The 20,874-nt window shown below is 40.3% G+C and overlaps 2 protein-coding genes across 6 annotated transcripts in view; one reads left to right on the top strand and one right to left on the bottom strand.

Moving 5' to 3' along the window:
* TDP1 (tyrosyl-DNA phosphodiesterase 1) overlaps positions 1–12,998 on the bottom strand; it is a 36,011-nt gene extending 23,013 nt beyond the window's left edge. Inside the window, exons 1-7 of one of the 2 annotated variants that reach the window (XM_042443701.1) lie at positions 12,917–12,998; positions 11,218–11,787; positions 9,318–9,361; positions 7,637–7,692; positions 4,997–5,093; positions 4,360–4,394; positions 3,791–3,883 (exon numbers count right to left, since the gene is read on the bottom strand). In XM_042443701.1, coding sequence (XP_042299635.1) covers positions 3,791–3,883; positions 4,360–4,394; positions 4,997–5,093; positions 7,637–7,692; positions 9,318–9,361; positions 11,218–11,761 — 869 coding nt within the window. In that variant the 5' untranslated portion in view covers positions 11,762–11,787; positions 12,917–12,998. The remainder of the gene's footprint in view (positions 1–3,790; positions 3,884–4,359; positions 4,395–4,996; positions 5,094–7,636; positions 7,693–9,317; positions 9,362–11,217; positions 11,788–12,916) is intronic. The other variant, XM_042443711.1, reaches the window with a different exon arrangement.
* A 99-nt stretch (positions 12,999–13,097) lies between these two features.
* EFCAB11 (EF-hand calcium binding domain 11) overlaps positions 13,098–20,874 on the top strand; it is a 65,343-nt gene continuing 57,566 nt past the window's right edge. The window contains exons 1-3 of one of the 4 annotated variants that reach the window (XM_042468918.1): positions 13,098–13,154; positions 15,487–15,582; positions 17,443–17,488. In XM_042468918.1, the coding sequence (XP_042324852.1) occupies positions 13,122–13,154; positions 15,487–15,582; positions 17,443–17,488 (175 nt within the window). In that variant the 5' untranslated portion in view covers positions 13,098–13,121. Of the gene's footprint in view, positions 13,155–13,564; positions 13,693–14,240; positions 14,352–15,080; positions 15,185–15,486; positions 15,583–17,442; positions 17,489–20,874 lie in introns of those variants that run through there. The other 3 variants (XM_042468738.1, XM_042468827.1, XM_042469005.1) reach the window with 3 other exon arrangements.

Raw genomic sequence — 20,874 nt, 5'->3', positions numbered from 1 at the left:
GTACACCGCTTGGACTCGGCTACTGATGCTCGCGTTAGCAAGAACGGAAACTAGCAGTAAGGGCTGTTCGACAGTGGAATGCACTCCCTCGGAGGGTGATAAGAGTCTCCTTCCTTGGAGGTCTTTAAACAGAGGCTGGATGGCCATCTGTCAGGGATGCTTTGATTTGGATTTCCTGCATGGCAGGGGGTTGGACTGGATGGCCCTAGTGGTCTCTTCTAACTCTATGATTCTATGATTCTATACTAAGGCAAACTTGACCTGAGGGAAGAGAGGCAGTAATAGGTGTTTATGCCTTGCCATCTGAGATTAGTGTGGCTGCAGGAATCACTGGAGAGACCTGGAATGGAATCTGGTCCAAGGCATTGTCTGAATCACTGAGATCATAAGGCCTAGGCACCTTGCTAAAGTCATGAGAGACACAGCAGATAAAGAGCATACTGTATCCTCTGCACCTCCATCCTGAGATTGTCCTGTATCTATTTTGAAATATAAATCATGCACTTGCTCATATCAATTAGAGCTCCCAGGTGAGTTATGGATTCATCGGGTTCACCTGACTGACTTTTCTTTCTTTTTAAAAATGTATGTTTATTAGAACATATTGATAATATCTTACACTACAACTTCTTCCTTTTACATTTTATAAATAATTTTTTCATTAAATAGTACTCCCTACCTTCTGGAAATTAACTCTACATAATTCAGCCTGTCCTTCATTTCCATCACCTATTTTCTCATGATCCTCTCCCTCTAAATGAAATCTTTTTTTCCTCCCTATTATACCACTATCAAATTTTCTATGTTATCTGAAGACAATATCTTGCACATGTAATAAGTGTACCACTAAGTAATTTATACACACTTATTATTGCTGATCTAAGCCTATGAATATAAATATTCCAAACTTTGGTTTAAATTGTCTATTAAAGGTTTCCAATCTTTAACGAAGCTTCCTGTCATTCCATATCTTAACAAGCAGATCAGCTTTCCCATTACCACAAGGTCATACAGTTTAAGAAGCCAATTGTCTTGAGTCAGAATATTAGTTTTCTTCCATTTCTGTGCAACTATAAGCCTTGCAGTAGTCACTATATACAATGCCATCCTTTCATATTCCTTTTCCAAAATAATCCTGTCATATTTAATAAATAAAGTTCTGGATTTAATTGAATTTTCACCTTTAAAATTTCTGACCTCAACTTACTTATTTGGGTCCAGAACATCCTACCTTTATTACAAAACCACCAGACATGAAAAAAAAAATGTGCCAACACTAGTTGAGCACTCCCAACATTTATTACTTTGGCCTTTAAACATCCTTGCCAGTTTTTCAGGTGAAAAATGCCATCTATAAAGCATTTTCCTTTAAACCATAATTCAATGTAATTTTTAATCTTTTACACCATGTGATTTCTCTAATGTTTTGGGCCCACTTGATCAGACTTTCTTTAATAATTTCTTCTTCGATATCTAGCTTTAATAATAGTTTACAGATTTTTGTGAATGTATGATTATTCTTAGAGCACATTATTATATCAATATTTGACATTTTAGTTTCAAAACCATCTGACCTCAGATCCATTTGTAATCTTTCAGCAAGCTGCCTATGCCTTGTTTTCATTTTGTTTGTTCTCATCAAGTATTATTCTTTTATTCTTCCCCTCTCTTCTATATAACTCAGCTGACTCTTCTTGACATTTATCAGAAAGCCATGCAATTACAGGCAATCCATGGTCACTCTGAAATCCTGCAAAGCCCTTTGATATGTTGTGGCCCTTGAGAACATGTCGTCTAAGTATGGGTAAAGGCATATGCCCTGTAAATTTCAGATGAGCTACTAAGGCCATTAGAACATTTGTAAATACCTTTTGTAAATCCCCTTTGAAATTTTGCCCTTTTAATTAAAAGTAAACATACTAAAAGTTAATCTTCTAGAAAGTGTTTCTAACTTGTAGCTATATGCAACCCCCCAAACAAGTAAACATTTCCTTTGTTCATTTTTTTCTAGTGACAGATATAAGGAGAAGTAAGTAAAAGTAAGCAAAACATTTGCTAGATAATTCATGCTTTTACATTCACAGACACCACTACCATTATATTCTATGCAGAAAGAAGAGGCAGGATCTATACTAGCTATGTAGACATGTTTTTACTGTCAACAGACAAAATTTCTTCTCTCACCTAAAAACCTATGAGATATGTTCTTTTCTCCCTCACAAAATTCATTAGGTATAATTTTTCTTGAGAGGAAAAAAAGAAGAGAAAAATAAAGGCCATTTAGAGCCAAATCTTATTCTCATATTTCCTGCTGCAAACAAAAGAAAAAGAAAGGAATGTTTCAACTAGAATAAAATATTTTCGGAGCTATTCTCTATTATGAATGAAGACCGTATTCAAGGACGCACATACATTTAAGGCAGTCTAACCCAATCAACCAACATATAGGAGACTTTGAAGCACTGGTGCATTAAGGTAAATATGGACCCACTTTTTAGATCTTAAAATATGAATCTGTTCAAGAGTTTCTGAAATCTTAAATTTATTATAGATGCCATTATGAGAATTAGCTACTAGTGTTTCCTATCTCAGATGGTCCAAAGACCATCTCTACACCATTAAGGAGCCCACTCATACAAGCAGCACATGAAAACCTATTTTCTTCTTTTAAAATGAAACATTGTACATATGCTGGACCTTGGTCTCTTTCAAACATATAAGGAAAAGTGGTACCTTTACAATTATTGACATCCTTTAATGAGGGAACATTGTTCCTGGAATTTTGTTGTAAAGTTTCTAGAAGAGTTCATAAAAGTCTAGAAGTTATCTAGTTACCTATGGCCTGTTACAGACAGCCAAAATAAAGCTGCTTCGAGTCACAGTAGAGGTATGGTGTTTCAATGATGCATGCGTCCTAAGAGTCCAGAAGTCGCACCAAAGCCATGCTCCAGCCCTAAGGACTGGAACGTGGCTTTGGTGTGGCTTCTGGACTCTTAGGACGCGTGCATCATTGAAACACCATACCTCTACTGTGACTCGAAGCAGCTTTATTTTGGCTGTCTGTAACAGGCCTAAGTAGCTTTCACAGTTTAGGAATGATCACAAAGGATCAGAAGATAGATACGGTAATAACAAAGTGAGAGGTTATTTCTCTGAAACCCTTCATTCTCTGTAACTGTATTAACTATCATTTCAGAAACCACAGTAGAGAAGGAAAGGGGCTTATTAGGTGTACAACTATTTGAGAGAGCCTGACCCAGATATTTGGTACTGTGCTTCACAACATAAGGGAAAGACATACCAACAAGAATGGATCCTCAGGGAAATAAAGCAAACTAGAGGCTGCTAGGAATGCAATAACTCATGGTGTGAAGCCACAAGGCACAATATTAAATACCTTTCTAAACAGTGTACATAACCCTTAAGGATGCTGCACATGTATACATGTATAAGAATGAAGGGCCAATGTCCAACAGGTGCTTCTGAAGGAAAGAGTAATATCTTCTCTATCATGCAGTCTCCCTGTGCATTCTAAAAACTTCCAGAGAACCATAAATCCACTCACAGTAGGTTTTTGGGGAACTCCTGGCACTACTACAAATGTAGCAATGGATTTACCTAAAGGAAGACGGGTGTCTCAAAATAAAAAAAAAGAAAAGAAAAGAAAAAAAAAAAAGAAAAGAAAAGAAAGGAGAAAAAAGCAGCAACCAGGCAATGTGTGACTAACTGTATGTTGCCTTATGTCAGCATATGTCTTGCAAACCAAGAAACTTAAAATCTTTTTGCTTACCCTTGTGTTTTCTGGTACCAATCATCATCAATAAGATTTGAGGTATGTATCACCACCCGGAGGCCTTCCTCATAATGCAGTAACATCATTTTCCTTTGTGAAACACAGCTACCATAAGTATCACATGAAGCCATTATCAAATACACCAAAAGCCCCAACTGTCCCTTTAGCATATTTCTGAGACTTTCATATGTAATTTTTTGTGTGTGTATGTGTCTTCAAGTCACCTGTCAACTTATGGTGACCCCAAGAATTTCATAGTGTTTTCTTAGTGAATAATCAGAAGTGGGTTTGCCACTTTCTTGCCCTGAAATATAGCCTACTGAACCCAATATTCATTGGTGGTCTCCCATCCAAGTACTAAACAGGGCTGATCCTGCTTAGCTTCTAATATCAGGTGGGACCTGGTGCCTGTAGGGAATTATATTACAGTTAGTTTATGAGTCCATCAACCCATTTAACAATAAATGGATGCTAAAATATTTTTCACTCAGATGGGAATACTTAATTATTAGGCCACATTTTGAATTATCTTTAACACTTTCACTCAATTATCATAAATTACTTACGTGTGGTGTGTTCCATAAGCAATATCCAGTTTTGCCTACAATAAAATAGTATTTTTTAAAATAAGGTTTTCCAGTACAGGAACTTTACTATTAAACTGCAAATGTCTTTTAGAAAAAACAATTTTGTCTTGCTTTCGCTTGCTGCTCCCTGGTGGCCTCAACACAAATTGCATGACAACCCCTTTTACCCAAAATTGTATGTGTCATCTTCAAAGTTCTAAAAGTTACTATAGAAACTTTTCATGCAGCTCTCCATTATTAGTTTCTACCTTTACTGAATGGGGGCCTGCAGTACATATACATTAAGAAAACACACATGTCAGCATATCCATGTGCACATGTGTATGTATGCTGACGGACACAGGGATAATATTCCATGGTGCAAACGCAGTTTAGATGAACACATGGAATCCTGGGCACAAGTACATGAAGAGGGTTGGGTACAGACTGTAGGATACTTGGGAGTCTGCAATGGGATTTCTAATGAATTCCAAAATACTGTTTCAAAATAAAGCAAGTCAAATAAAAAATATTGTCTGATTAAAATTAGCCTGACCATAAATACTACATTCTACTATTGGCGAACTACAGTGTGGAATATCTACTTTTTGTCAGTTTGGAGAAGAAAAACAATTACCTGGCACAAACGGACATTCTTATATGGGTGTGCTTCTTCATGCAGTGCTGCTTTGGATTCCCGTTTCTCTCCATGGACTATTAATAAAGGCTTGTCCCTTAGAACAGAAGAAAACTTCATTTGACAAATTCACTGATGACTAAACTTGCACAAGTTCCTAGCTGAACTATTACCCATAATTTCCTTGATAGAAATACCTTAATTATTCTAACAGGTTCTCTATCCTAAGCAGTGGTCCAACATTACTTGTTCAACTTTATCTTTAAGAGTATATTTGTAAAAAACTCCTTAAAACCCAAGCAGCCTTATAGGTTTGTAAGGCCAACATCCAACATTGTACTGACAAGTGAACTTCTTCACACTCATCTTCCCAAGTAACATTCCAACTTCTAGTTATGCTCATGAAACCTAATATCTGCAGAACATTACACACTTGACCTGACATTTAAAAATGATTCATGAACTTTAGAAAACCGCAACATTGGCTGTCTTATCGTGGCACTACCTTTTTGAGGTGGTGGGGCTGCATGCTCCTATGAGGAAAGAATCTATATTGATGGTAGTAGTACTGCTGGTAGGGTCTTCCATGTCAGATAGGACTTTGCTGAGGAGCCAGACTAAATATGCCAAATAGCTACTGGGCAACAGCAGTAGTGAAGGGCAACACTGGCAGGGACCTCTCTGAGATAACGGCAGTGGCATCATAGCTCAAACTTGTTAGGAGCAAACCTCTTTTGAATGTCTTTTATCATGAAAACCCTATGGTAAGACAATCTAAAATGAAACAACAGATAGTGCCAAAAGATGAAACTTGCAGGATGGAAGGCATGCAACAAGTTCCTGGGGTACAGCAGAAGACAAGAACGAGTAGCAATGTGGCTAATGATGCAACTGGACTGAAGTTGGAAGGATGACTGGCATGCACTGGAATGCACGGAAGTGAAAGAAAAGTCTGAAGCTGCACAACACATATTATAGGAACATGGGATGGGAGAAGCATGAAACTTAGGCCCGAAGCAGACAGGCCAAATAAAGTGCCTTCTGAGCACTTTAGGGGCATGGCGTTCAACCAACACATGACCCTGAAGCAGCTGGAAGCTGCTCTGGGACTGGCTAATGAGGCCTGAAAAGGAGCAGCAAAAAGCCGCTCCTGCCAGCATGTCTATTGTGGAGTGTATGGATCTCATTTTACTTTGTGTTTTTGCCGCAGTCCCAGAGCGATTGTGGCCAGAGATCTCTCTATTTGGCCTGCCAGCTGTGCCTCTGTGAAAGCAAGACACAGTAAAAGAAAAAATGGAATGCATAAACATTGCAATACTTGGGGTGAGTGAGCTAAAGTGGGAAAGGAATGGGACATTTTTAGACAGGTAATTTCATAGTATTTTACTCAGAAAATGAAAATGTAGAAAGAAATAGAGTGGTATTAATAGTGAGGAGAGATTTAGCAAAAGTAGTCAAAGTATGTAATATATGGACAACATCTGAGGGCCAATATAGAAATCAAATAGACAACTCGGAGTACTTGGGAAAAGTAAATCACCCAGAATGTTTTATTGAGCATTTGTGGGCCAATCTTTTGTTTTCCTTATTTGCTGTCAGATTTTAGTTAGAACTAGAGGGGATTCTGTCTCTGTAGCTTGAAGCAGTTCTATTGGTATGGTGGTTGTTATTGAGTTACTTGACCACTCTAGACTGTCTGGACTGCCCTTTTTCTGGCCACAAAAAAGGTGTGAATTGCCTTTCCTGGAAGCCTCAAACAGCAGCAATTCACCTTTTAAGTATGTTGCATGATTGAAGACACAAACACACACACAAATGGTTTTCAAAAACAGAAACAGAATTCTGCTAACTTTGTTTTTTGGCACTCCATGCAGGCCCTGGAGGTCTTTTGTAAAAAACCAGAGCTTTTTTTGTGAATGTGACAGTCAGGCAGCATGAGAAAAACATCTGAGAAGTGCCAATTAATGTTTTTACCACATAGGACAGTATGAACGATCAAATAAACTGGTGGGAGAAATATCAGAATAACAAAACTGACAAAGTTTTTAAATGCAAAATATGTAAGTAGTGCTCTTGAAGCATCAAGTAGATAGTACATGTTGAGTCTCCCTTATTTGAAATGCTTGGGACCAGACGTAGTTTGTATTTTTTCAGATTTTGCAATATATGCATATAGATGAGATATGTTGGAGATGGGACCTATGTCTGAACATGAAATTTATCTAAGTTTTGTATGCACCATATAAACATAGCTTGAGGGTAATTTTCTACATATTTGTAATAACTGTGTGCATATAACAAAGCTTGTGTATACTGAACCATCAGATAGCAAAGGTGTCACTGTCTCAGACATCCATGTGGACAATTCTGGATTCTGGAGTATTTCAGAATTCCAGATAAGAGATACTCAACCTGTATTTATTTACTAATGAAGGACAAACATGGGGTCACTGCATCTTCAGCATCCCTTTTTCCTAGAATATAAAGCAGTTACATTTAATATATTATGTTTATCTTCATTACACCAACTAAAACATAGATTAGAAAATGTGAATCAGAAATATGAAGAAGTCTAGATAACTTTTATGTCCATTAAAATGAACAACAACAAAAAGGTTGAGAATTCTCAAAGCAATGTACCTGAATTCCTTTGGATACTGTTTGACAAGCCATTCAACATCTATACAATAATTAAACTTGGTCATGGAGAGAAAAGGGGAAAAAAGGTCATAATTAGAATCTTGTCTCTTGGAAAAGGAATGTTTGTTGTGTAACATTTTCTGATCAATGCTGCTGGACAGCTCCCCACTGCCATTAGAATCCTATTTTTAAATACCTTACAGAGTATTTTTAATTTTTTGATTATAGAAGTTTACTATGTAAATCATTTTTTAGTGAGTCAACAAGTGCAAGTCTCCTGCATGGTTACCTCAGAAAATACTCAGACTAGTGGAAGAGAGACTGTTAGAAAAGCTTCTGGTGACAGCCAGTGTGATGTTGTGATTTGAGCACTGGACTATAGCTCTGAAGACCAGAGTTCAGATATCCATTTGACCATGGAAACCCACTGGATAAGTCACATCCTCTCATCTTGCAAGGAAGGCAATGGCAAATATCCTTCGACCAAATCTTGCCAAGAAAATTCTTTGGGGTCACAATAAGTCAGAAATGACCTGAAGACACACAACAACAACCTGTTCCAGGAATCAGCTGAAATATAGCAATTATGTAGTTCAGGTAGGGCAAAGGGATTCAGCTTGGGTAGTTTTTGGCCAGCTTTTAAAAACAATATACTTTTTGGAGTTCTGGGGGCTTCAAAATAGGCCCCCAAGGGCCACATGCAGCCTGTACTTTCCCCACATGTGAACTAGAAAAATCAAATATGTTATTTTCCAAGATGGTGACCCTGGTTTATTGATCATACACAAGGGGTTGTTCTCATTTTTAAAATCCTGACTTGTTTAGGAGCCTAAAGACATTTCTTTCCTTTAGTTATTTGCCTTAGTAAGAGGAGGTAAGTTGAAGAAAAATTACCTGTGTGTATCAGTAAAAAACTTGTTCAGAAGAAACTAAGGCGGGATACAGACTGCCCAAAAAGGGTGGTCTATCCGCACCTTGTTTTGCTGCACGAGGGAGCTGCAACGGACAAACAGCACCTTAAAAAGCAGGTTCTTGTGGCACGTTTGTGACGCCGCAGTGTGCCAATGGAGTACTTGCAGCGTCACAATGACGTCAGGACGTGTGGACGCTAAGTGTCCGTCACATCAAAATGGCGGCGCCTGTGTGTACAGGGTGCCGCCATTTTGATGCCCCCGTCACATGCTAAGGGTGAGGCCAGTATGGGCGGTGTGCCCTTGGCCAACCCCTAGCACATGACGGGGGTGGACTTTAGGCCCATCTGGAGAGGGCCCATGTCTTCCCAGAAGCACACACTCTCCAGTTAAATACATAAGCACATACATAACAGAAAAGTTCAACTGATACTCATTCTTGAACAATATTAAGGGATGTGTTGAGAAGAAGTCCAGACATTTTGTTGCTGTACTACTTTCAAATACCATTTGAAATGTCAATGAAATGAGCGAGCATTTGAGTATTCCAGAAGTCATACTCTTATAAACTCATTTCTATTTTATGACGTTTTGGATGGCCCAATAGAGAGGTGTCCCTTTGGGATGTTTTTTTAATGTATCAACAGAGCTAAGTAAAGTGGTGCGCATCACCAGAAGACTGTTTCCAATGTTCTCACAGTTCTGACAAGTAATTGATGAAGACTCAATACTGTATTGCATTTTAAAAGAAAACAAGCATGAAAATTTACCTGAGCAGAAGAGACAAGAGTTCCAAAGAGAGGAGACAAAATATCTGTTATAAAAATTAGAAAAAATATAAACAAGATTTTTTACATTAAAATAGGTATCTAATTTTTTTTTAAAAAAAATCATTATCCAAAAGTTAACATCAAAGTTTTTATGTTGAACCATGTAAAAAAGAAAAGCTTTATCCCATATGAACAAGTGTAAAGCAATAGACATCTTCAGGTGTAGCACTGAATTGTACCTTAGTGCTATGCACATGAATCTATTGCACCATTCTCCTCTTGTATGGAAATGAGAAGATCAGGAACATCCATTTCTATTTTCCACCAATTATAGCTTGCTATTGGATCTGAACCAAGATAAACTATGCTTATTTAAACTTTAAATTATGGTCTGTACAACCTAAGGTCCCCATGACATTTCTGATGCACTTTCTTTAGATAACCCATAGCTAAATTGTAACTGTAGGTGTCCTCCTTGTGAACATAACAAAAGAGAGCAAGGAAAGGAAGGACAAACTCATTCATTAGCATTACATTTATGTAATGTTGCATTAAAATGTTTGTAAATTATTTCTGATATGCTCCAGAGAGGATGGACAAGGTGCCTTTCAAACTTGATTTTTTTTAAAAAATTAAAATATAGTAACTCTGCAAAATTAAGAACTGAAAAATCAAATCTTTTGAAACAGTAAGCACAGACAATATTTATAAAATCATTAAAAACACACACAGATCAGAAAGGTTTTAACAGCTCACCTAAAATTAAACAAGTATCCTTACAGATAGATACACTCACACACACACACACCCTGAGAGGGAGAGAGAGAGAGAGAGAGAGGGGGGGGTCTAATAAGAGAGTGTCACCAGTCAAGGCTCTGTTCTGTATTCTGTATCAACCCAGCTTATGCTGGACATATCGGAAGGTGGTAGGTTAAGTCATAAATGTTCAATTCTCTTTATATCACTTCACAAAAATGCCAAGCTTTGAACAAAGGAGAAGTATGGTCTAGGAGTCTCAGTGCTGGAATCCTGGGAATTATAATCTATTGTGGCACAAGAGCTCTCTGACAGAGAAGGCTAAATGTCTCACAAAACTACAGTTCCAAGAATTCTCTAGCATTGAGCCGGGGCAGTTAAAGGAGTCTCAAATTGGGTTATTTCTGCTGTGTGTTTTGGATCAAAGTTGTTGTGAGCATCAAGATGGGAAGAAGAGAGCCATGTACATTAGGCCCTTGGTATTCACTGGAGTTTGGTTCCAGGACTTCTGTGGACACCAAAATCCATGAATGCTACACACACACACACACACACACACACACACACACACACACACATATATAATGTCATAGTAAAACAGTGTCCCTTATATAAAATGGCAAAATTAAGGTTTGCTTTTGGGGATTTATCCTTTTTAAAGTACTGCAGCCACAAGGTTGTGAGTTCTGTCCTAGAGGAGGGCTCCAAGGTACACTCAGCCTTCCATCCTTTCGCAGGTCATTAAAATGATTACCCAGCTTGTTGGGGGTAATTGGCTTGCAGACTGTAAATGACTTAGGGAGTGCTGTGTTCACTGATAAGAGGTATAGAAATGTACTTGCTATTGTTATTGCTAAAAAAGACTTTCAAGCTGTGGATTATTAAATCAGTGAATAAGAAATCTGTGGATACAGAGGGCCAAGTATATGTGAAAGCTCTTGGGAGGAGAAACAAAATATAAACATAACAAATATTCAACCAACAGACAGCATGAACAGTACAGACATGCATTATTTTTTTCTAGTTGCAGTCAGATAACTTCTAACATAAGCTCTTAAGGGACAAAGGGGGGGGGGGGGGGACCACTGAGAAACCAGCACTTGTTCTCACTTATTCCTCACACACCTGTCTTAGTATTTCTCACCTTTTATGTGGAGGGCTCCCAAATTGTATTTGGATTTAATTCCTTTGACTTTAGTGAGGAAGAATCTGAAAGGGTTCCTCCCACTGAGCAGGTCCCAAGCATCTTGCACTTGCTGCTCAGATGGCTCTGAAGACTCCTGGCCCAGGACAGGCTTCTGAGTCCTTCCTTGCTCCTTAAGAGCAGTGCAGTATTCTGTCTGTCTGCCATTGGCTGTTGCATCTTCTTTCCCCTTCTGAACTTTAACTTCCTCCTCCTCTTCCCCATCACTACTTGAGAGACACCAACCTAGTCCTTCTTCAGGAGGCTTCTGCTTCTGAGATGGGGCCAACTCCTCTGGAAAGCTCCCATCCTGATGCTTCAAAGGGGAACTCTTTCTCTTGAGTGCAGTTTTCCTGGCTTCTGAACAAGGGAAATGGGGTTCACCCTCCTTGCCTCGGCCAGCTTCGTGTGGCAAAGAAGTGGAGGGCTTTTCGCCATCATCATCATCGGCGCTCTCGTCACTGCTAGAGACTGTCCATTTCCCATGGTCGGTTTCCTGAGACATGTTGAGAGTCTGGGAGGAGGTTTAGGCTGAGATGGAAAGAAGGAGAGGAAATTATTTCACCCACAACTCTTGGACACTTCTATTCAATTAACTGGTCACCATAACAAGCCTTTGTTTAATCCATTTTTACAAGCTCTCCTCTGGAATCATCAAAAGAAGGACAAGTTACACTTGGAGGTGACTCTCTGCTTGTTTCCTTCCATATTTTACATTTATCTCAATTAATCAATTGCCTTTATTGCAGTTAAGAAACCAAAGGCAAAACAAGAACAAAATAAGTCACTCATCAGAACATAAAAACAAATTGACATTTACATAAAGTTGTCTCTCCATTTTTGTGGCTTTGAGTAATATGTTCTCTCTAGCAATCTCTAGGTCCTCCAGCGCAACCCTGCCAAAGGTTGGCCATAGATTTGTGCTGGAGAGCCTAGAGGTTCCTAGAGAAAAGACTTCTCCATGCATTTGTAGGTCTTCCCCACATGGTTCTATGATCACCTTCTGGCAGATGCTGGCCATAGAGTTGCACTGAAGCACTAGAAAGAACAAAAGAGCTAGGCTTTTGTAGCTCCTCTGTGTCTGGCAGATGTTGAGCACAGAGTTCCCCAGAAAGAGCTGTTCTCTCAGGCAGAAACGTGGCGCTTTCCGTCATTGGTGGGTTTTCCACATTCAAGGGAAAAACCTTTGCGCACTTGCCTTTTTCTCTCTCAAAAGCGACTAAAAGCTGCAAACTTCTGCATAGTGCTACAAAAGACAGTTGACTCCCAATTGTCTCATGGTTACATTTAGCCTTCCCTGCCAGAGCGCTCTGGTGCCACAACAGTAAACTACAATTCCCAGGATTCCCTAGCATGGAGCCTTGGCAGTTAAAGTGGGGCCAAGATGGACTATTTCTGTAGTGCGCAGGAAGTCTATGAAGAGGCGCAAAGTGCCCAAACACACTGCAGGAATAATCCAGTTTGAGACTGCTTTAACTGCCCTGGCTCACTGCTAGGGGATCCTGGGAATTGTAGTTTATTGTGGCGGCAGTGATGTCACAATAAACTACAGTTCCCAGGATCCCTAGCAGTGAGCCAGGGCAGTTAAAGCGGTCTCAAACTGGATTATTCCTGCAGTGTGAACAGGACTAAACAGGAAAGAGATGGAAAAGAAACCTGCCTCTGCTTCTCTTCTTCTAAGCGCCTCCAGAAGAGAAAATGAGTCCCATTCAACAACACACTTCCCAGGTGATTGACAGAAAGAGGGGTGGTGCTAACAGAGGCAACTTCCGCTTCCGGGGAAGACTAAGAAATAGTGATTGGCACTTCTTGCCATCCAATAGTATTGAGGTTCAGAGATTGTTTTTTGTGTGCCTTCAAGTCTTATGGCAAACCTATCATGGGGTTTTCTTGGCAAGGTTGGTTCAGGGGAAGGTTTTGCCCTTGCCTTTTTCCTCTGAGGCTGAGAGAGTGTGACTTTGCCCAGGTTTCATAGATTACCACACTACACTACACTCTAATAGAGCTGCTATTCCACTTTTATGCTGCATTCTGAGGCTTGTAGTTCAGTGAGGCCTAAGAGCCCTCTGGCTGAGAATTCTAAGTGCCTGTCCCTAAACTACAGATCCCAGAATGCAACGGGAGGCAGCCAGAGTCGTCAAAGTGGGAAAGCAGCGCTATAAGAGCGTAGCGCTATAATCTCCAGTAGTCCAACGTTCCAATTGGCTCAAGGGTCTGAGAGAGGCGGGGCCAAAAGAAAGACCCTTTCCCGTCTATTTCCCACTTCCGGTCTTCTCCGGCCAATGAGAGGGGCGTGTTTGGTTGCTAACCGGAAGTTGAGCTGGGCGCGGTTCGGTTGCTACGGGGAGCTTGGAGGGACTTCCGGTGTGAGAGATGCGCGCCAGGCTTGAAAAGGCTGAGGAGGGCGGGCATTGCTTTAGGAAGCGGTGGGCGAAGGTACGTGGTCGCTGTAGTTTCCCATCTGCGGAGATCATCGCACTCGACTGTTGCTACTTCACTTTAACTGCTCTTTGGCTGCCTCCTGTTGCATTCTGGGACTTGTAGTTTAGGGAGGGGCCTTTAGAACAATGGTCCCCAAACTGTGCCCTTTAGGAGAGATTTTGGACTTCAGCTCCCTGAAGCCTCGGCCATGTTGGCCAGTGGCTTGGGATTCTGGGAGATGAAGTCCAACATCCTTTAAAGAGGGCAGTTTGAGGACCACTGCTTTAGAATATTCAGCCAGAGAGGGCTTAGGCCTCACTGAACTACAAACCCCAGAATGCAACAGGAGGCAGCCAGAGCAGTTAAAGTGGAACAGCAACACTTGAAGAGTATAGATAGTGCAATGTTCTCCAAACTGTGCCCTTCAAGGCATTTTGGACTTCAGCTCCCAGAATCCTAGACTGTTGGCCAACATGGCTGAGGCTTCTGGGAGCAGGAGTCCAAAATCTCTTACAAAGGGCACAGTTTGACAAACACAGGCACGCCCACCCTCCTCCCCACTTCCCCTGGTCCAGCGCAGACAAACATCCTCTCTTTCACCGCAAGTCTTATATATGCCTCTTCACATGCATTCAAGCTGTATTGGAGTACTTGCAGGGCCTCACTTACCTTTGGTTTGTCATCTAAACCAGTTCTACTTTAGTGGCTGTTGAGGAGAGAAATTCAAAATGCTGTAAAAGTGAATCTTTGCTGAAGAGTGCTGCTGTGTTCATATCCTGATTGTGGTCTCCTCAGAACTATCTGGCATCTCTGTCTTGATCTGTCACTGCCATTCTTGTTTTCACCAGACACACGTATACATGGAAGGAGATGGGGAGGATGCTGTAGGTGCTGATTGGTCAGTTAGGCTCTGCTTGGGTGCAAGATACTCATTTTGGTTTGCTGCCATTTTACATCTCATGCTGTTAGAAGCCTGGAGTGCCAGCTTCTTACCGCTTCCTGTCCTGTGTTTCTCCTGCAGTGCTGGTGGCTTCATACTTTGATGGCAAAAAGGTGTCTGGGGAAGCATCTGCGCTGCAGAAACAATTCGGTTTGATACAACTTGAACCGCCGTGGCTCAGTGCTATGGAATTCTGGGAACTGTAGTTTGTTGCGTCACCAGAGTAGAGCTCTGTTCCCAGAATTCCACAGCACTGAGCCATGGCAGTTAAAGTGGTGTCAAACAGGACTATTTTGACAGTGCAGCTGCAGACTGGGTCTCTATCTCTGCATACCCTCCAACTGTTCCAATTTGGCAGGGATAGTCTCAGTTAATCCCCTGCCTTCCCATTTTTTTCAGCTGCTTTTAAATGTCCCAGGTCCTCTCTCCTCCTCTCACTTTGCCTTGTCCTCAGTTTACTTCAGTTGCAACAAAGTGAGTTCAAAATGCAAACGTAATTTGCAGTCAATTAACTGAACGCCAAGGAGAAGAGACGAGGTGAAGTCTTGCCTTTCCAAATAGGTTCAGGTAAAAGCAAACTGCTGCAACTTCTCAGGGCTTGTGTCTTCTTCCTCATTAGTAACTTTTGCCCCCTTGACCATACTTCAGTGTCTCTAGTTTTTATCTGCCAAGCGTTTGTTGAAGAGTATGCTACCACATCACATTTTACTCTTTCGTTGTGGCATTGTAAAACACTCTATGGAAATGGCTTGTATAGTATAAAAGTGTTTGGAATAAATAAAAGGCAGTATAATATGTTACTAGAAATAGTAACATATTATACTTACAGTTAAGTGAAGTGTTTTTTCTTAAATCTTTATTTTCTTTAGGCATTTGAAGCATGTGACGAGGACAAGAAAGGATATTTAAGCAGGGAGGACTACAAGGTTGCTGTCGTGATGCTTTTTGGCTATAAGCCTTCAAAGGTACATTTCGTTTTCCTCACTTTCTATTTTGAGATGTTTGCATATTCTTTAAACACGCTAAGTACTACTCATAAAAAAATCAGATATTTAATAGTTTATATAATGTAGCAATGTATATAAAAGTCTTCAAAGGAGGGTTTTCCAAACTACATGTCTGACGTTTAATGAAAGAGTTGGTCCTATGTTACGTTGCAGCCAAACAAAGAGGAGACAAGCTCCCCATGCTCTAAGATGGTCAACAGTTTATTCAGTGTTTAAAAAGCCCAACACATTTCAGCCACACTAGACCTTCCCCAGGGGCTGAAAATGCATATAAATACACTTGATATAATATTTAAAAAGATAGGACAACACTCATCAAACTGTGATACAAAAATATCCATATAGTTCTAAACAAAGTTGTACATACCCTTCAAACGAAATCACTGGAGTTGTGAACACTCTCCAAAATACAAGACCATAGAGATAAAGGGAATAGCTACTGCAGCATTTCTGTGTATGTATACACACATATAAGTACATATACATATATACAGCTGAAGTGCATTGGGCTTTTTAAACACTGAATAAACAGTTGACCATCTTAGAGCCAGTGGAGCTTGTCTCCTCTTTGTTTTCTGCTTGGCTACGTGCTTTCAGTTCCTTACCTATACTTCCTTACATTACATTGGGAATTCCTCCATTTATATACAGTAATTAATGTTGGTGTTGCTGGTGTTAGTGTTGCCACTGTCTTTTATTTTAATAAGGGCGCGTTACAGACGGGCCTAAGAGGCAGCGTCCTTGTGCCGTGATAACGCGCGAGGGGCGGCGCTTCCGGACGCGCCTTGCCCCTCACGCGTAACCGATACGTCAAGATAGCGGTGCCCTATACAGATGGGCACCGCCATCTTGACGTACCGGATGCTCTGTGTCCGCACGTCCCAACCCAGAAGAGACATCGCGAGTGCGCGCTTTGGCACTTGCGACATCTCTTCCGGATTGCTGGAAGGAGCGCGATTTTCGCGCTCCTTTTTTGAAGCGCGGAGGAGTCGCATGGTTTGGCTGCTGCGGCTCCTCCACACTGCAACCGGCAGCGGCCTGAGACCGCCCCTTTTGGACGGTCTGTAACGGGCCAAGGTGTCCCAAACCTCAACATCTCATTTCAACAACAGTAGATATACTTAGTATTTCTACATGTATTGCTTCTGTAGGATATAATAAATATTTCTTGTCTGTAGCTCCATGTCATGAAGTACATTTTAATTTTTATGATGGACAGACGAGACTTCCAACAAAATGTTTCACTGTAAGGTGTCCCTGTGTAGTGTTCCAATTGTCAGCCATGGTGCCCCCCAGGATGCTCTATTCCACCCTATCTGCTTTTTCATTTTATTTCCCCTGAAGTCAGACACCTATGTTCCTCGTGTGCATGGATGATGCTGTTTTGACTATATAAACATGAGCACTCATGCCTAATGATTAGATTCAGGGGAATGTAGTAGGAGTACTCATATATTGCAGAAGCTGGATTCTCTCTAGTAGGCTGTTAGACTTTAATACTTATGTAACTTTAGTATGTACTTCAGGAAGAACATGGGAACATGATATGCCAAGTTAAGCACTTTGAAGTCATATTAGTTTCAGTGTAGGATAATTAAGCATATACTTTATTCTTCAAAATGCTTAACTTTGGCTGGATCATGCCTTAATTTTCAGATATCTGGAGCAAGCATTTTAATTAAAACCTATGCGTGCGAATAGCCTGATAGTTTTACAGAATCAGTTTATCTATAGGTAAGAAATGAAACTGTAGCACAAACTACAAGAAAATATATGGGATCGTTCATTAATACTGCTATTTTTTTGTTTAAATTTTAGGTGGAAGTGGATTCAGTCATGGCCTCCATCAATCAAAATCAGCCTGGTATTATGCAAGCATCAGATGTTCATTAAAAAAAAAAAGATTGTCATGAGATCTTGAAAGCTTGAAAGGATTTGCCTAGTCCTTTTGACCTAGCTGTACAGTTAGAGAATGTAACATTAAACTGAACCCAAGAGAATTCTGAATCCAAAGATGAGCCTTGTTTCTGTGAATGTAGCACCATCCAGCAAGATTTAGTAAGCAAAGAATGGTGATGTTGTTCAGCTGGCCTTCCAGCCTGGGGGTACTGGGTCTGGGAATAATGCCAGCAATACTAGGTGTTCATATGAGAAGCAGATGTGAAAAAATTGAGGCTGAATACCAAATCATCCCAAGACCTAACACAAGTCATACAACAAGGAACCATGAAAGTAAAAATATAATTTGATAATATTTTGAAGTTACAAAAACACTGGAGCTGTTAAGGGAAGATGTAACATTTCTTAAAGGTTAAAAAAAAGTATAATATGTTTTCCAGCCATAGAGTAGGGTGTTTTCCTCTACATTAATGCCTACTCACCAAGAGACAGGACCTATGCACATCAAGCCTTAGTGTGGTTTGAAGTCCTGTCTTACTGAAACTTCAGTTTTCTTCTGCTGTTGCATCTTTGAGTCCTCTAGAATATTTAAAACTAAAACAGTTTTTCCTTTTGGGTATCTCTTCTCTTCCCTGTAGGTGATTATATCTGTGAAGAGAATGGTACTAGTACACAGCTCAGTACTGTCAGTTGGAACCTCAAATTTATGGGTGGATTACAGAAGTGTGTGTGTATGGAGGGGGAATAATTCTCCATAAAGTACTTGGAGCTAGAACAACTCATAAGGACAATTAGAACTCTAAGGCAGGTCAGCTGGCATTAGAACAGCTTTCTGAATTTTCTAGGTACTCCATACTTTGTAGCAGGACTGAAGTCACCCTTAATGCCCTACTGACACAAGACTCTAATGCAATCCCAGAGATGAGTAGCCAGGGACCTGTCCCTCCTGTCCTCACTCTGTTGATGATGGAGAAACATTCCCTTCACCCAGAGATCTACTTGTGGTCCAGATAGCTGATGGCAAAGCAGGTTCTTGGGGCAGAGGCATCTGGTAGTTCCTCTCATCAGTGGTGCAGTGAATCCCCTTGGAATTTAATTCTAGACTATGCAGAGCTATCCAAAGTTCTGAACTTGCCCCCAAATACATGCTCCAAAATTATGAACACTCTTCTTTGGAGACATCATAAGGAATTAAGACAGCTGCCTCCTCAGAAAGGGAAGGTGAGCAGATTTAACTTCTAAGTGGGAGAGAGTCTTTGGAAGAACAGCAAGCTCTTTCTCCCAACAGAAAGCAGGAAAGCCTTTTGGAAGATGAGACTCATCTACTGAGCATTCCCTCCACTAGCCATAGAAATCCACTGGGTGATTTTGGACAAGTCACACTCTCTCAGCCTAAGAGGAATAAAATGCTTCTCCCAAACAAATATTGGCAAGAAAATCACAAGATAGGTTCTCCATCAATTGAACATTGAAGGCACTTCTACTGAAAGTGCTAGTTATAGACTCTGTTCCTTTGCTGCAGCAGCCAGAAGGTATTCTACTTCTCAGTGTGGGTTTTTCTTTCATAGCCCCACTATTGAATGGGCTAATATGTGTAAATCTGATATTTTTTCTTTATATGTATGTATATGAATCTTTACTTCTTTGGCACTTGTTTTAAACTGGATGACTGTTTTCTACCACACTGGGCAGAAAGTCTAATTGAGCTACATAGGTCCTGCCTCTTGGTGAAAGGGCATTAACTCAGACTAAGATACTGCCTGAGAACCAGTGTAGTGTAGTGATTTAGAGTGGCATTTTTTGTGGGTCAGGGTGCTGAATTAATCGCCTAACTCAGGGCTAGCAAAAAATAGAAAGAAACCCTATAATATAATTTGCTATTGTGTGTGCTTTCAAGTCATCTGTTGATTTATGACAATACAGTGCATTTCATAGGGTTTTCTTAGGTAAGAAATACTCAGAAGTGGTTTTGCCAATTCCTTTCTCTGACATACAGCCTATAGTATCTGGTAATAATAATAATAAATAATAAAATTTTATTTATATACCGCCCTTCCTTCGATCAGGGCGGTGAACAATCCAGTAAACACAATACATAAACAAGAAACGATATACACAATTACAAATATTAAAAACATCTTAAAAACCCAATCAGCCATCCGTCTTGCCGACAGTGGAGGGAGGAAAGCCATCTGGATCTTCACTCGGGGGTATTTGTTGGCAGTCTCTTATCCAAGTACTAACCAGGGCTGATCCTGCTTATCTTACAAGATCAGACAGGATCTGGTGCCTTCAGTGTATTTAGGCATAACATGTCACAGTAGGCAAATTCAATTACTGAATATTTGGGAGGCATATTAGGCATTGACATGAGAAGATGCTATTCAGTTCATCTTCTGGTAGTCATAACTTGTATTTTATTAGTGACACTGTTTGACCCAGTGCTACGCTCTGGAACAGTATTGTCTTCCTCTTAGACTATTTCCCCTACATATTTATCTGTTTATGTATGTAAACAACCAAGTAAATATACAAGCACAAAGTATTTTTTTTAAAAAAGGAATGCAAACCACATGCAGCTTAGCTGTAGATTTAAATAGCACATGACTTTTCTCCTCTCAAAAGTAGTAGCAAAGTCTAAGTGCTTTTTGGAAAGTTTTGCAGAAAATGGTAGCATACAAGACTAAATAAATTGTACTGGTCATAGCGATAGCCCAAGTGAGGATTGTCTTTGTTAGCTTAGTTTATTTTTGATAAATATGAACAAATTATGTGTTCTGATCTGAAGAATGTTTTCAGACATGTTATGATATTATATGCAGTTGATTTTGAACTATCCTGTTTTACCACCTATACATATGGGAAGAAACAGGCTGAGTCATGTCAGCAGACCTCATGCAAAAGGATTTATCTGGAGACAGTTTTACAGATTCACAGGATGCTGCACTTGTCAGTGCAACTGCTGGGGTCCAACAACCACTATCAGCAACTCAAACGAGTCCTGGGGTTAAATCAGACCCTTGGAGAAGAGCTGGCAATTTCCAGAAGCTGAAGCGTGGCTCCAAAGTCCAATTGGGTTGTCAGCAACTGGATGTCTTCCAGGAACTGCAGCAATGCAGGAACCTCCGGGGACACACAGCAAACCGATGCTGTAGCTTCTTCTGATAAACCACCAGAGAAACAAAGTCCCCAAAGTGCTCTTTATTCACAGTGCTATTCTACAAATCCAGATCTCTAAAACTCCAAACCATACCAATCCAACTCCTACTTCAAACCCACAAGCTATCCCTTGCAACCCCTGGGTTTATATAGTCTCCAGACCATGTGGTCTCCCAAACCTAGTGAGTTCAG

This window comes from Sceloporus undulatus, chromosome 1, assembly GCF_019175285.1.
Source record: "Sceloporus undulatus isolate JIND9_A2432 ecotype Alabama chromosome 1, SceUnd_v1.1, whole genome shotgun sequence".
NCBI classification, from domain to species: domain Eukaryota; kingdom Metazoa; phylum Chordata; class Lepidosauria; order Squamata; family Phrynosomatidae; genus Sceloporus; species Sceloporus undulatus.
This window is presented reverse-complemented; position numbering and strand designations above follow the sequence as displayed.